The sequence below is a fragment of the Clarias gariepinus genome, chromosome 4 (assembly GCF_024256425.1).
Source record: "Clarias gariepinus isolate MV-2021 ecotype Netherlands chromosome 4, CGAR_prim_01v2, whole genome shotgun sequence".
NCBI lineage: Eukaryota > Metazoa > Chordata > Actinopteri > Siluriformes > Clariidae > Clarias > Clarias gariepinus.
Window position 1 is genome coordinate 20420275 of NC_071103.1, and position 16541 is coordinate 20436815.

Here is a 16541-nt window from a genome sequence, read left to right on the forward strand (position 1 = left end):
TAAACGTTGACTTAAGCCAACTCATAGTACGTAGCTCCCAAATGATTAAAGTTTAGATGTACTCTCCGTTATTCATTGTTTCTTTTGCCCCCAGGAAAACGTGACAGATTTATAGCTGCTTGTTTTTCTTTAACATAATTATATATATATATATATATATGGGGACATGTTTGCCCCTGAGCAGTCTAGTTAATGTAGGGCAGTGGGGGCTCAGGTGGATGAGGCTCTGGGATGGTGATCAGAGGGTCAGGGGTTGGAGCCCCACCACTGCTGGGTTGCCCCTGTTGAGCCCTTGAGCAACGCCCTTAAACCAGTGCACATATAAGTGTCACAAGGAGAAGCACAACCCCATGATGTCAAGGGTAATTTGTGAGAACGGTGTAAAGTAGACAGTGAAAGAGCAGACCGAGATTGGGATGCCTAGGAAGCTGACCATTTAAACCATGTCCTAACAGCAACAATAAAAAAGTCTTGGTGATGGTTGATCCACCATATTGTATTTTATCTAATTCTTAAAGCAATGATAACTTGACGGTTTTTCTCCATCAGAATATAAATAAACAAAGTGTTGAATTTAAAATAAAAGAGCTCTGGACGCACAACACGACAGCCTTAAGAGTGATGATGTTTGTTATTTGCTGTGTTATTATTTTCAGGTATGAGAAAAGTAATATGTCTCAATAATAGTATGAATAAAAAAAGTCTAATATGAGATTATTGGATCATAAAATATATTTTTTAAAGAAATATATGTATATTGGTAGTTAAAAAAAAACTTTAGCATTTTTATGATATGAATATATAAAATCGAATTAACTGCAAAATCGGCGTACCTACTGAGGAAAAACGACATTTTGGGAAAAATTTCACTTCTTTTTATTGGTGAATAGGAAATATATAATTAAAAAAGAATTAATAAAAAATATATTTATTTGATCAAAACCTGATTGTGCTAGCAAGCTTTTTATATAAGAACTTACATTTATACTATATATTGCATAATCTAAATATACTAAAGCTTTGTGATAATTAGTGCAAGACAGACTGATGGAGAAAGGGTATTTCAGCTCTTCTGCTAAAATGTAAAACAAATCAATGAGTGAGCGGGCACCGAGAGTCATCTGAGACAAATCTTCAGTTAACCTAAATGAATGTAAATGTAACACATGGTTGATCTTCTCCCTAAGGGAAAACTGCTGATGCTTCTAAGAGTCACACCATAGCAGCTTGTTCACGTGACTGCATTGAACCACTTGCAAACAGATTATGTAACATTTCACTACAATTACAAATCTACAATTTCAAATATAATGCACATTTGGTTTGTTTAATTTCCCATTTGACAATGTATTGATACCAGTACATTATTTTAAACAAACTTAATAGATTTATCACAATTAGTTGTAGATTTATGATATATGTTTAGATTTAGATACTTTTGAATACCATACTGAACATCTACTGTCTTATACATTTTCAAAATGGTCATCGACTTTCACAGCATTATCCTTCATAGGTTCTGAATGAAAATGTCATTCAAAAGGACTGCCTGTTTCCTGTGCTAAAGAAAGAACCGGCTTCTCATTATACACACAACCCCCTGTTCACATTGCCTGTGGTCATTTCCACTATGTGACATGGCCCTTCCTTGGTTTACTGAATTTTGCTGAGTGGGCCCCTGCCCTACCCCCAGCACTTCCTCATGAAGATCAATGAGATGTCCTTGGGATGGCCACAGAAGCTTGAAGCCACGAGTGGCCAGCCTTCAACAGCCTTAATCCAGCTCTCAATAATGGGGGTCAAAGGGTCTTTTACAGGGCCCCGTCATTCAGCTGGGCGTCTCACAGCCTTAATGGGCAGCACGCATCTGGAGCATAAACCCCACTGTGAAGCTCCTTCCTCTGCCACCAAAGCCACAGCATCACCCCATCCTGGGAGCCTGTAAATGAGCTCTAAATTCAGGCCTCCATGTGGTAGCTATCTTTTACAGAAAGGACCATCAATGTTGAATTACAAAAGAGTGAAACCAACTCTCAGTTTTAGTGCTGGGGGTTTTGAATGACCAAATTAATCATGTGTTTTTGAAATTCCAAACAATGGACTGACATGCAACAGACGAGGATGCGGTGCACGCATAGAAATAGGTATCAAATTGAGCTTTTCCTGATCTCTTAGTATTTTTGTAACTTTCCTACATATCTTTCATCTTGAAATGTTATAGTGTATCCAAAACATCAATTTAAAAGATAAAATAAAACCTTAATGAGTATTAATGTATTTCTGGGGTATTTCTATTAAATGCTTGTTCAATTTAAGCCACATAAACCCTGCCAAGTAAAGATACATAATAAAGGTACAAACAATGTATCCTTAATGGTAGCACTCGAGCAAAGAGAAAATGTAACTTTTTTTTGAGGGGTAAAAAAAGAATCCAGTACCCTTGTATTCTTTGATTTGTATCTTTAGGGAACCGTGAAAGGTTTTAGTTTAAATCCTACAACACATGGCTTTCTTTTGGATAAGATCTTATATGCAAAGCGAGAAAAATTTACCTAAAGAACCTTTAAGCAAATTATTGGAGTTTTGGGATCATGTTAACATTTATATTAATTAATATACTTATTAGCAGTTGTATGCGTACATAAAGCCTTGGGATGCTTTAGATACACCAACATCCGCGCAGTCATTTATAATTTACACTAAACATTGAGTGAAACAGCTTTTGCGCGGTTGGACGCACTGGGGCTCTCTGGTATTGGATGATGCGATGGCCAACCCCCCCCCTCGTCCCTTAAGCCCCGCCCCCTTGTGGTCAAGCGGAAGTGTATTCGTATCTCTCAGTGCAGAGGCATTCGCTCGATAATGCTCTTTAATTCATGTAACGCGGACAGAAAATCAACCGGAATGCGCGCAGATTTGCACGGAGTCCACTGTGCTGATTGTGGAGGAGCAGCAGGAATGCGGAAGTGAGGTTCTCCGCCCGGGTTCTCCGCAGCGCGAAGCAAATGGGCTGCGATATTCTTCAGTCGAGGAGTCACGGGAAACCTCTGGAAAAACACACACACTGCTCTGCGCCGTTTCAGTTCGCAACCGTAGGTTGAACTGTTTCACCCCCTCACCCAAAAAAAGGGAACTGTAACTGACCACAGCTGAGAGTTTGATTTCGGAGCGAAAATTCATTTATTAGTCTGTTGTTGTTGTTTTTTTTTTTCTTTTTACTATTAATATTATTGATATTATTATTATTATTATTATTATTATTTCAGACCGCACAGTAAGAAGATCCCGCAAGGGGCTGGAGCTACATGTGACAGACACACTTGTGTGAATTATTTAATCTCTTAGCACCCCGCGTCACACGCCGACACGAACGACATCCAGCAAAAAAATAATTACAAATGGAGGCCTGGGAGTGAGCATGCGTGTGCTGGGAAGCCAGGAGCTGCGCGCGCGGGCCGCAGTGGAGGCGACGCTGTGCTGAGCGAGCGGCCCGGAGAGCCATGCGGCGCTGGGGGAGGATCGGAGCAGGGAGCTCGCAGCGCACCTCACGTTTCGCAGAAACTTTAATGCCCCACAGCGCAGGGCTCTAACATGTCAACAGGCCAGGAGGTAAAAACTTAAGCCCACACTGTGTTATGCGCTTTTACGCAAAGTCGCGACTTCTCTTGGTGCGTTAAGAGGCGTAACAGGCAGCTAATTAGTTTTCAACTTTGCCAATTTGAAGTTTAATTGGCGTGAGATAAATCTACAAGTTATAAGGCTGACGTCTTAAACATTATCTCGTTATTAATTCCACGGAAGGTAGACTGGTGTGTGATCTGCGATGATCTGATTTACGCCGGGGCCAAACCGCACATGACCTGCCTGACTTTACACTGATCTCCTTCTGGCCCCGAAATGGCATCGTTCCCCGATTCCGACGTGCAGACGTGTCCGCTGTGTAAGGAGCTGTGTGGCTCCTCTGCTCCGATCTCCTCCAGTTCATCTACCTCCTCCTCGTCATCGCAGACCTCCAACTCGTCTACTACCTCGTCCACACGAAGACTGCACGTCCTGCCGTGCCTGCACGCCTTCTGCAGGACGTGCCTGGAGAGCCTGAGGAGCAACGGAGACCCGCTCAAGCTCCGCTGCCCCACTTGCGACCAAAAAGTACCCATGTCCGAGTCAGGTGTGGATGCGCTGCCCTCGACCAACTTCCTGTTCAGCAACCTGCTGGACGTGGTGGTGTCCGCCGAGGATCAGGGCAGCTGCTTAGGGACCGGGGGGCTCCTTCGTGCTCAGCACGCGCTCTCGGAGCCGCAGTGCAGCTCGTGCGATGAAGGAAACGCCGCGAGCTCGCACTGCCTCGACTGTCAGGAGTACCTGTGCGACAACTGCGTGCGCGCGCACCAGCGCGTCCGTCTCACCAAAGACCACTTCATCGAGAGCCTGGCGGAGAAACTGCACGTGCCGGCGCGCACCGGGGGCCACGGAACGCCGCTCAGCCTCTCCCAGGCGTTTCACAACTTCTCACTGCTTCCGGTTTTCCAGGACCGAATGGACTACTGTCAGCAGCATGACAACGCGGTGAGTCAGTGACACGCACATAGTTATGGGAAGCACCCTCCTGTAATATCATATAATTCACCCTCAACCTCACATTTCACAACCATGGGCCTCGTCTCAACAGTCTTTGCGCATAAGAGAAATGAACAATCTACATCTAGCAAAATGTAGCTTTAATCACGAAACATCAAACGCTCCATTGCACTTACTTTGTAAACACACAGTCGCCTCTCCTCCTTTATGATGAGCTTGTGTTTACACACCAGGGCCCCTCACCACAAAGCTTCTCAGAATTCTTTCAGAGAGCTCCTACCTTAGCCTAAAAAGTCCTAGCTGGGAGTCCTAGACTAAAAATGATTTAGGAAACTTCTTAGAGCAGCTCTGAGTAAGAAAATGACAAAAACATTTATCTCAGTGAGGGGGTGTGTTTGACCCCATTGCTAGGGATGATGCAGCAATACCTTGGGTCAAGGACTGTAATTGGTTGATAAAAAATAACCTCTGACTTCTTTAAAGGTCTTAAAATGCACTCTCTGTAAAAAATAGAATATATGATAATAGAATAGACAGTGAAATTATAATGTTTGTATATAAAGAAATTGTATAATCATGACTTCAGGCTACTTTATGCAAAGTTTCAGTTATAGGCAAAATACCTTAAAGTTAATTAAAACAGCCAAATGTTGAAAATATGTCTACTTTTGAAGCAACCAATTTCCACAGTCGTTACTATATTTAAGTTCTCACATTTACTTATCATACTGATTTTATTATTTGTAATCAATTTTAGATTGATGGGTGCAAATCTAAAATGCCAGGTTACATGATTACAGTCTATTTTAGTTGAATGGGATGTAGCCAACAATCCTAGAGAGATGGAAGGAAGTAAAAAAATAAGAAAACCAAATTTAGCTTTACGTTTAGTGTTTGGAGAATATTTCCTTTTTCTGCCATTTTGTAGAAAACTAGAAACTATTGACCCTCTTAAAAGTCCTCCTCTCTACTCTTAACAATTTTCACAGTAGAAGCTGTTTTTAGGGCTAAGATGTTTTGTAAATCATTTTTATCTTTACTAAGATTTAGTCCTAAATTTAAGGGGAAATTCTAAGTAAATTTTATAATCCTAAGAATTTTCTTAGAATTTTGTCAATAGGAGCAACTTTTAGGCTTAAGTATCTTTGAGAATACGGGCCCTGGTGTTGTCCATGCAATTGTTTAATTATGCTAAGTTGCTCTATGTATAAAGAGGCATACTGACTTCACTGTTTACATTCCTCTTTAACGCACACACCAATTTATGGATCACCTCTTCATATATTTTACTTCACTGCTGAAATCTTTCTCCATGATTAATTGTAAAATCCTTTTTTTTGTCCACAATCCTTGGCCTGGGGTCACTATGTACAAATCATAGTGTGTCCAATTTCATACACAATTTCAGTGCAGGTTTTCCTGTTGCCCCCAGATCAGTGACCAAGAACTAATCGCTCAAGCTTTTAGATAGTCACGGTTAGATGTTAAGGCAGTCTGGTTGAAATATTATTGCAGGCAGTATATGGAAGGAAAGGTGAAAGGTCTTTTACTTATTACATAAATACTGTGTAATCAATATCGAGTGCCTCCTTGTAAGTTTATGGTTTATGAGCTTTGGCTGTGTAATGTTCCTACAGCTCTGTCAAAAAGACAACAGATTTAAAAAAAAAAAAAAAAAAAAAAAAGAGAGAAATATGGAGGATGATAAACACAGGATCACGAAACTAATACTATCAATTTTAATTACTGTAAGCTTCAATATTTTTTTTTCTCCACATTACCTTGTTTATATCCACTTTAAATTATTTTATACACTGCATTGATTCTCAGAAATCAACAGGGTTTTAATACACCATAGATCAATGCATGTAAAACATTGTATTAGCTGAATGTTGTTGTATGTATACGTTTTTTTTTTTGCCCCCCTGTGCCATGAGGCATCATATATAATTTTTCGAATTTTTAAACAAATTCTAAAAGCTGTTTGGTCTTTATATAGTCTAAATCATATAATTTCCAAGCTATCATAAAAAAGATTGAACTTTAAATTTCAATTATATGCCTGCTTTACCATCCTTCACATTTTGAAGTGAAGTGCCCCTTTCTAAAAAAGCATTTTTAATAGAAAAGGGTTAGATTAGTTTGTGTTGGAGGAGTGGTTTTAAATGTAACTTCTTTGTAATTCTTTCCTTTATTTTCAGTGTTTCTATTTATATAAAAATAAATACCATATTTAAAAAAACAGAAATTAATTCATATCCATTAATTAAAACATTAGTAAACAGTTTATTTTTGTTTTTAATGCAACACTACTGATTAATGCTGGAATTTTGAGACCAAACATGTATTTCCTGGTAAGAATGTGAGTCCTATCATGCCTTTTTGTCATGTAACCCAATCTTCTGTTTAAGATTCACTGCTGAGTCTGTTTTTGCTCAGCCTGCAATTGTTTGCTCTTGAACAAATACCACAAGATAGCAAAACTGGTTGATTTTGATTTGATTATTTTTACTTGGATTATCCACTTGTCTTTGTGCCATCCCCAGTTTGAAATGAATTAAGCATCTTGAGAGAGAGGATGTGTGCCTTACATCCTATGTTATGTGTTTGTAGTTATTTGATTGGAAAAAAAAATCTTTACCAGAAATCAATTAAAACGCACCTCTTCTCTAAGCGAGTGGGATGTATCCATTGCACAACTTTATTAACGGTCGAGTCAATGGGTCACTCCATAAAAACTGCAGCCATTTGCTGTCCATGTTGCGCTCAACATTCTCTTTCGGGTATAATGAATTAACGTATCTTACATATACATTATGCTGTAAACTAAAATAACTAATATTATAGTACCTTTAAATCCATAGAGATGCACTCTGTACCCAAGAAAGTCACTGATTCAGTGTGGTTAAAGTTATCACAAAAAAAAAAAAAAATTACATTGAAAAACATTGTAAAATGTTTTCTTGATTTTGTTTTTGACAATTGATGCATTCATTGTTAGTTTCATGTTCTTGTTACTTGCAGCTAAAATGACGAGTCATAACTCCTGGTTGAGTGGAGATGTTATCTTTTGTCCCATAGCCAATATGTCTGATAGTAATGTCAGTGTTAGGATGGGAGTGGTCTTCACAATTCCCTTTTCTGTAATTTTACTCTCATGTACCAATTCGTCTATGTAGTTTTCATGGAGAGATCCAAATATATATATATATATAATCTCACATTCATTTATATATATATATATACTCTAATTAATTAAATTAATTTTTATTTATTTTTGGTTGCAGGTTTTATCTTGCATTATGATTATCTTATTATATCTTGAGCAGTTAAACTAACATTAAATAATTGAATGTTGGCATATAATATATAAATAAAAGTATAGTATAACATAAGTAATATACATAAACGACTTGATGTTTGAATGCTATTTCTTTTAAAATAATAGCTATTATTTGAAATAACAGCTACATCTTTCTGTAAGTAAATATATTAATCTAAAATGTGATTGCAACATAGTTAAAGTGTGTCGTGTTTTTTGCCAGTGTATCATCATAATAGTTTATTTATTTAAATTTTTTTTATAGAGAATCATTCAGGAGAGAGTTAGGGCTCATATAAGAATAATAATAAAAATTAAAAAAACGCTTTTTAGTTCCTAATCTTAATCCAGATGGCTCCATGTTTTTCTAATCTAACACACAAAGTAATGGTCTTGCCCTCAGGCTTCTTGGAGCATTTGAGCTGATTATCAGCTAATTATCGAGCTCTTGGGATTATAGAACATGAAACAAAACACAAACATGCACAAGGTATGTGGTCTAAGCAACTGTAATTATAAACCACAGTCAGTGGTAGGAGATAAGCAGACTGTGGCTAAAGAGTATGAAATAAAGAAATGATCTAACTGTGGACTGTATGTAGCACTGCACCTCTATATTATTACATGGAAGGAAATGAAGTGTGTTTGCAGGAGGAGAGGGTAGGTGTGGGTGAGATCTAAAATCATTTCTGTAAACAGTTATGTTTGGTCTCCGTGGGGGAAAAGGGAAGCTGTATGTCAGATCCTTTTCTGCTGCAGTGGTGTGATATTAACTTCCAGAAGCTGTGCAATTCTCATACGATTTCCCCACCTAGCTATATATACACACACCACACACAGTCTCTTAATCCTGTATCTTCTTTTCTTTGGCTCCTGTTTTCTCTCTTACTTTTCTCATAATGTTATAATAGCTGTAATTATTGATAGTGTGACAAAAGCATTTCCGTTATGTAACATTACCAACAGAACAAAGAAGGACATTTTCTTGGCCCTGCTTCCTTTTCTGGATGCTCTACTTTACTTTATATGCTAGTTTAAATAATAAGAAAATGGCAATTTTTATTTTATAAGGTTAACAGTTAAAAAGCTGTAAATTACTGCTCTTTGCGCTTAATTTTACTTGTTTCCTGTATCTAAAGTCATTGATTTTTTTTTTTTTTTTTTTTTCTCCCCCCAAATGTTGAAAGCGTTAGTGTTTGAAATGGTGCCATAAAGTAAGGAATGTGGTGCACTGTTTGGGTTTGCTGGTTTAGTGCAGGCTGTAGTCTTGTAAGAGAGAGCACATCTGACCATTAGCAGCCTTTTACATTCCTCCTCTGCCAGGGGCCATGTGTGTCGCTGTGTGTCTCTGTTGTCTGTGTCTCCCAGTCTTCCCTCTTTCTCTCTCTCTCACTCTCCCTTCCTTTCTCTCTTTCTGTCTTGTTATTTATTTATTTATTTTGCTTGGTAAAGTGTCAGAGTGTGTACAAGCACCAGGTTAGAGGTCAGAGTCCATGCAAGGTTCTGTTGCTTTTTTGGGGGAAAAACTGCCTGTTACCATGAAGATTGAAGTTCGCTGGTTAAACAAACACTCAGGCTTTAGAATGAAATATGCTGTATGGCCCATTATACACCAGTTGGTTACCATTCACTAATTTGATTGATTGAACAGTGACTCGGGAGTGGCCCTGTAGCCGTACTGGGATGTTTCACTGTGTGTAACACTATGTTTATATCTTTTCACGACGTAAAGTTTTTCTTCCCAGTTTCATGTATTAAAATATAGGAAAATAAATTGTATATTTAGCCATATTCTGTCTGTAATGTTACTTTTTATAATTTTCTTGCTTATAGTATTGTTGGATGAAAGCAGTAGGAGGAAAAGTGTTGTTATATTGACTATTGTCATAGCTGTGCCTTTATTCAGTATAACTGCACTCTTGGTTAAATAACTTGCCAAATTCATGGTTATGTATACGGTAAAAAATTATAATAATTACAAATTATATAGACACACACGCACGCACACACACACACACACACACACACACACACATATATATAGTGTGTGTGTGTGTGTGTATATATAATTTTTTTAATTATTATTTTATCACAGTGTACATGACCATTTAACCAGTGTCATATTTTGTTTAGCCAGTATCAGTATTAGTTTAATAACTTGGGTTACACTTTGTGTTCTGATGTTCTATTCTATATTTAGGCCCTTTATTATTTGAATTAACCAATTTAGGAGATTAAGTACATTTAAAAAGTTTTTGTTTATGGTCTTTAAAATGCAAACAAAATGACTGATTTTGTTCGGACGGACAAATGATTTATTATCCATCGGTGGAGCCACCATATGATCAGATATTTTAAGCAAGCATGGAGGGGGGATGTCCCTGCAGTCTCTTAATGATTATCCCTTAGTTTACTGTGAACAGTTACTGTGGACAGTTTTGTCCATATTCATGTCATTTAAAATGCAATGAGTCAAGCCATTTAATTAGACCTGTTGAGTAAATAGTTGTACATTTTAACATGCACACATTTCACTCATGTACACCAAAGTCACTGATTAAGTACTATATTCATGTGCAGTGATGTACTTTTAAGAGCAGTAAGATGAGCAAAAAGCAATATTCAGCATTGGTTAACTAGCTAGGTGATGCTCAAGCACTTGTTGAGTTACCGATTCCCATTTTTGTGTTTTTGTTATGCGTTTTCTGTGTGTATTATTGGGACCAGTTTCTGTTGTCCAGGTTGTTACTGTAGGTAATGTGTGATTCACTGTTGAGATGCAGGGTTTCATGAAGGATTGTACAAGCAGAGTACAATTCTTTTACATCAGCAGTGATGGCAAGGCTTAAAGGGTGTATCCTTAAAACATCCACACCTTTATGAAGTTTCAACAATCAATTTGACTTTCAAACACTGTGTCGCCCAGGCGTGCATGAGCAAACAAAGTTTGCACGCAGTGCCTTGCTGTTCGCCAAACAGAAGAGTTCACACGTGAAACTTGTTTGCACATTTGCTTCAGCTTCATGCTTGAAGGCAATGTTTTGTGAGCTTAGTTTACACCTCTGATAAGGTGCCTGCAGTCAGAGCAAACAAAATAGAATCTGATGCCGTGATGCTGAGTTTTATAGTTACATACATCGTGAAAAAAACAGAAAATCTTATGTGCTGCATCTTTACATTTATTTTGACTTTCTCTGTGGGTGAATGTTAGTGGAAAGAGCACAAATTAATAAAGGGCAAATTAATTGACCTTAGACTGATCAGATGCTGATATAACAAGCAGAGGGAAAGGTACATAAAATAGAAGTTCTTTTTGTCAATATTAAAGCCCCCCCCCCAAATTCTGTTGTAGTCTGTAGGACATTCAGCTGGTATGGTATAAATTTATATTATGGAGTACATATAATCCTATAGCATAATTTGTTAATACTGATTATTTGACTTGTGCTTATGTTCCAGCAGTATGAGTAAGCAAGTTCAGCTGCTGAGCATGGTTTGTTGTTTGTGTGTCTGACACATCTTGTTTTGCGAGTCTAGTGTACACCCCTAAAGGAAGGGACTGGCTAGTATTGAGATGGATGTCCGGGATCTGTATTGTCTAGCCTTTTTTGCTTGCTTGAGCAAGATGTTTGTGATTGAGGCTAGATTGCACCTAATCTCCAATCTTTCAGCTAACTGCCTGGCCTCCTGGCCCAGATGATGTAGTTTCAGCTTCTGTTTTTTAGTGGTTAGGCCAAAGCTAACAGATAATAATGAAGAACAAGACAGAATAAAATTGTTGGGTTTTAGAGTGCATTTTATGTAATGCATCTTATGCAAAAAGACTTTACCTGTGTAACTTTACCTTTAAGTGTGATTATTCTAATATTCCAAGCCATAATCTAGAACTGCATGAAATACTAGTGCACTGTCAAGGTACCTAATTAATAATAACATTAGAGTAATACTAATTTAAACCTCTGTCACTAGTTAACCTACTTATAAATATGCTGTATGCTTATTCCCCTGAGGCATTATGGGTAAATTTTTGTCAATCATTATGACGTGAGAGACGGCCTTTTAGCTGGAGAATTTCTTTGAAACTTTATCTTAATTTTTTTTATATATTCAGGAACACCTCATCTACAGTTGTTGAGATATTAAACATTAGGACGTGACCCCACACCTTCTATCCCAGCAACCAAGGATGCCATTGTCTCTGCAGGGGATCCCATGGAATCAAAGCAACAAACCTCAGTAATTTCTTGGGGTATTTCCATGGCGTGCATGGTCTGACTTTTTTCAGTCATAAACACAATCTTATTTTAATAGCAATAGATTTAAAATAAAACCAAAGAATTAAAATTAAGTTTAGATGGACAGTGCACACTGACTACATGTGAGAATTTCGCTACCTGGCAGTATGGTGCTTTCACCCATCATTTGACGTGTTCTCCAAAAGACTCAGCTGGGACGGAGACAGCACCACAAAGAAAAGCTCAGCGGGATTTTTTTGACAGGAAACCTTATACTGTTCATCCTGTATTGCAGCGCAACTAGTACTGAAAATAGATAGTGTTAATTAAGCAGTAAATAGAATAACAAGAAGACATCATGGCAGAAATTCCAACACCCTTAATATAAGCTTAGGATATCTGTTCCTTAGAGAGATTACCGATCATTTGTGCTGTCAGTCTAAGTAGTCTGACCACTCTTTAACTTGATCTCATGGTTGTTGTGAGAGCTCTTCATGGCAAGGCTCCGGTTTCTGGCAGGGGGTTGTGTAAAAGCAGTCCTGAAAAGCCTTTGAGCATGCCTTTTATGACCCTGTTCTAGTGACTCCATTTCCCTGTGCTGCTCTTTTTTAACCATTTTCACATGCACTCCTCTTTGATACAGAATCTGGCAGGCCATACTTTAAACAAACCAAACTTCGAAGAAACCTAGAACTTAATCCATCTGGTATGAGACTGCTATCCTGAATCCGTTTTCTCTTACGGAGTTGATCCTTGGAGAGGAATGTGAAATGGTCAACACATTAAGAACGACTCTCTCTAGATTGATGTCTATAGACACTCCCAGATAGAACATACTTCTGTCTCTCGAGCTATCAGTTCCCATTAGTTTAAAAGTTTATTAAACAAATTTCCTGTTTTACGTGGCTGCAAATATGTCACTCTTGTTCTAAACGTAATAAGTAACATATTTAGAGGCAATTTCTTAGCATTTCTAGCCATTTGGATTTTATTAGTTTTATTATTTCCTAGTCTCGGAAGCCAGACCTCTAGCTTAGTCAGAGTGTCTGGTGTGTTTCATCTATAAATGTCGCAAAGAACCGCATGCTTTCGCAGGAAGAGGCAATTTGACCAACATGGGAAATGACTAACCACAGACCCTTTTCTGCAGCCCTTCGGCAAACACGTGAGATTATCTCTTTTACTAATGGTGGCTTTATGAATATCTGTTTAGTACTTTTTAAGTACTAGATTCTGACATGTTTTTTTTTTTTTTTCTTAAGACTTCTGTCTTGCAGTGTCCAGCAGTTTATTTTCCGAATGAGAACCAGTGTTTTAAAGTGTTTTTAATGTAAGATATTTTAAAGATAAGATTTTTAACCAAATATTACTTACAAGACGACAAGAATAATAAAAAAAATTAAAGTAAGGGCTTTAATTGCTGCTTCTCCTGGCTTTTTAGTTTGTCCCATTTTTTTATGAATAGGGTACATTTTATGTTTTTGTGTTTTAAAGCATTTAGAGTATATGGATTACAGAAGTTAAGTGCTACCAGCCTCACTGTTTGGATTGTGGTTTTAATTAGGGCAGTATTAGACATGGTTTTGACATGGTGAATTATGAGCTTCAACCCCCTTTTACTTCCCCTATCTTTACTCCTTCAGATGTCATTTTTAGAGATGTTGTCTCTGTACCCATTAGGCATAAGTTTGCATTAAGCGTCTGGACATCTAATGGTGTTAAAGTAGGAGGTAACACTCAAGTGCATGACGAGTTCCACCAGTGAACTGTTTATCCATGAATTGCATTAATACACACTTAAAGACAAAGCACTTCAATAAAGTAGTCTGAAGTCGCTGTAGGCAGTCACCCAGAAGAGGATTGAAGCAGTTTTGGAGAACATCCTGAATAATTCTACCTATCTGATCTACAAGGTGATGTACAGGAGAGCCAGTAACCACCATTTTTACTGAACTGCTTTGTCAGACTCCTATTAATAGGGAACCTGGGAATCTTTTCTGTCCAGTGCTTTCAGGCTTCACAATGTAAAAGCCTCGCTATTTTGCCCTGTTCCCCAAATAGACTAAGGACAAAATGTAATTTTAAAATAGTCACTGAAAATATATATCAACAACCCTTTTGTTGAAAATTTTCTGCATAGTCCTTGTACAAAAAAAAAAATCATAAATTCTTTTCACACTAAGCATATAACCTTACACCTAAAATGTCGATACTGAAATGTGTTTTTGCACTTTGTCTTGTTTGCCTGATGTGTAATTGGTGGAATTTATTCTATAGTTTATTTCCTGTGTTGTCCAGCTATTGGAGTTTCTTTTTTGTAAAAGGAATAAAGTACGATATAGTAAGATAAAGATAGTCTGTCTTTATCTCTGCCTGTTAAACTCATTGTTTAAACTCATGCTTGTTAGTTAGTTTCCACTCTGGCAGTGGAAATCTTTCTTCTAAAGTGTGTTTTGTCCATTTGGAAATTTTCATCCAAGGTTTTAGGTTGAGTCTGGATTAAATTTAAATGTAGTGTACAGTTTCTCTCTAGAATTCTGAATAAAGCTCTGGCCATAGGTGTGCAGCTGAAGCAAGACAGCCTGTAGCTGCTGGGTCTATAGGGATGTACACACGTGTACACACGTGTTCATACGCTGGAAGTCTGTTTGCCAGCAAAACCAGCTGACACGGCTTGGCCTCCCATGAACAGCCAATGAGGTCATGTAAGCGGGTAGCCGCCCCTCTTGAGTGAGTGAGCGTGTGTGTGTATGTATGTGAGAAAGTGCAAGCATGTGCGTGCAAGAGCGAGTGAAAATGCGTCTGATTCCAATTCAGAGGATTTCCTCTGAAGTTCTCTCTGATCCCAGAGTTCTGTAGGTTGTAGTATGAACAATGTTTCTTTGACTGCATTTGACTATATAATATTATGTGCAAAACATCCAACCCTCAATTTTGTAGTCTTTCAGACCGGGTATTTGTGTATATTCAGGCATTGTAAGGTCTTTTTAAATCAGCAGGGAATCCGGTTTAGTCTTTTTGTTTGAGCCCAGGCACGTGCATACGTGTGAAGTGTGATTTGTTTGGTTTGCCACTGAACTTCTAAGCAATATCCATGCATTTTTATTTAAAGAACATGTTGTATCTGTTATTGTGTAAACTGAAAAAATATTTGGCACACAAATGCTTTGCATTTTGCTGTCCTGGACACTGTAGTAGTTGTGTAGCACACTTACGCTAGTGCTAATAGTATCCTGAATGAGTATAACGTAAGGGGGAGACCTGTGGTAAACTTGTCAGTAAGCTCTCCAGTAAACTGAATAAACCAGCGACATTCATCGGGACTCATATGTCGAAGCATTGAAACAAACAATTGTACTATTGGAAATTGGTAAGCACACATTTACTTTTTTCTTCCATACAGCAACACCAACTGCTTTATCTGGTTTGGGTTCATAGTAGTTTAGATTGTGTGATGTTTTATATTTTTTAGAAACAGAATCAATTATGTTTGCACCGACACACAGCATTTTCTGACAATCAATAAAGTGGGTCAGATAAGTCAAAATTCATTCACAAAGTGGGTGGAAAATGAGATAAAAACAATCCCACATACACCTTCACTATAAAGATCCTAGACTACTGTGCAACACTTACTGTTTCTTGTTTTGCTTATATTGAAAACCTGTTTCACATGTCAGTAACGTGTCCATATTGAGGTTGAGAACAGCATCCAACCTGCATTGATTATCTTTCAATGTATCTGTTTCTTGTCCGTTGCCTCTTACCGCTTTTTGATTTAAATGTACTTGGTGGAGATTTCAATCGTCTGGATTTAGAGGGTTTTTTTGTAGTAAGGTATTACAGATCTAAATATCAGCACCATAAATGGACTCGTTAGGAAATGAGGGTTTGAGGTGACGGGACAGATGGATGACCCTGACCCTTGTTTTCCAACAACATATTCAGAATGACGTTATCACACATATTAATGATGTTGAAGTAAAGCTAAAATAATTCTATAATGTATAGACCTTATGTACTATATAGAATATGTAGGCTCCACCATCATGTTTATTGGAACGTCTCCCAGACTCTCTTTCCATCCTCAAAATATGAGGGGATTTCCTCCATCAGGAACTTCATACCAGAGCCAAGACTACCATTCCTGTATCCTTGCTTCTGACCTTTAGCTGCTCATTCCTGCTTAAGGATATAGCAAAACCATAGCTTGAAATGATTTGCAGTGAATATTATGTAGGACTGTAACTCAACCTTCTCAATCCACTTTTTCTTGACTGGGATAGTCGAATCAATCTGTGTAACTGAGTTCAGGGCTGTTCATCCTGTCTTCATTTGTCATGTCAGGTCTGTCAGAAAGGTTCTGCACTACATCAGTTAATGCTCTTTTAGTTTTCCTATGACAC

At 37.9% G+C, this 16541-nt stretch overlaps 1 protein-coding gene across 1 annotated transcript in view; it reads left to right on the plus strand.

The window, feature by feature from the left end:
• Positions 1-2853: 2853 nt before the first annotated feature.
• Positions 2854-16541, plus strand: part of trim71 (tripartite motif containing 71, E3 ubiquitin protein ligase) — a 29210-nt gene continuing 15522 nt past the window's right edge. Inside the window, exons 1-2 of the mRNA XM_053494167.1 lie at positions 2854-3092; positions 3267-4566. Of these exons, the coding sequence (XP_053350142.1) occupies positions 3898-4566 (669 nt within the window). The 5' untranslated portion in view covers positions 2854-3092; positions 3267-3897. The remainder of the gene's footprint in view (positions 3093-3266; positions 4567-16541) is intronic.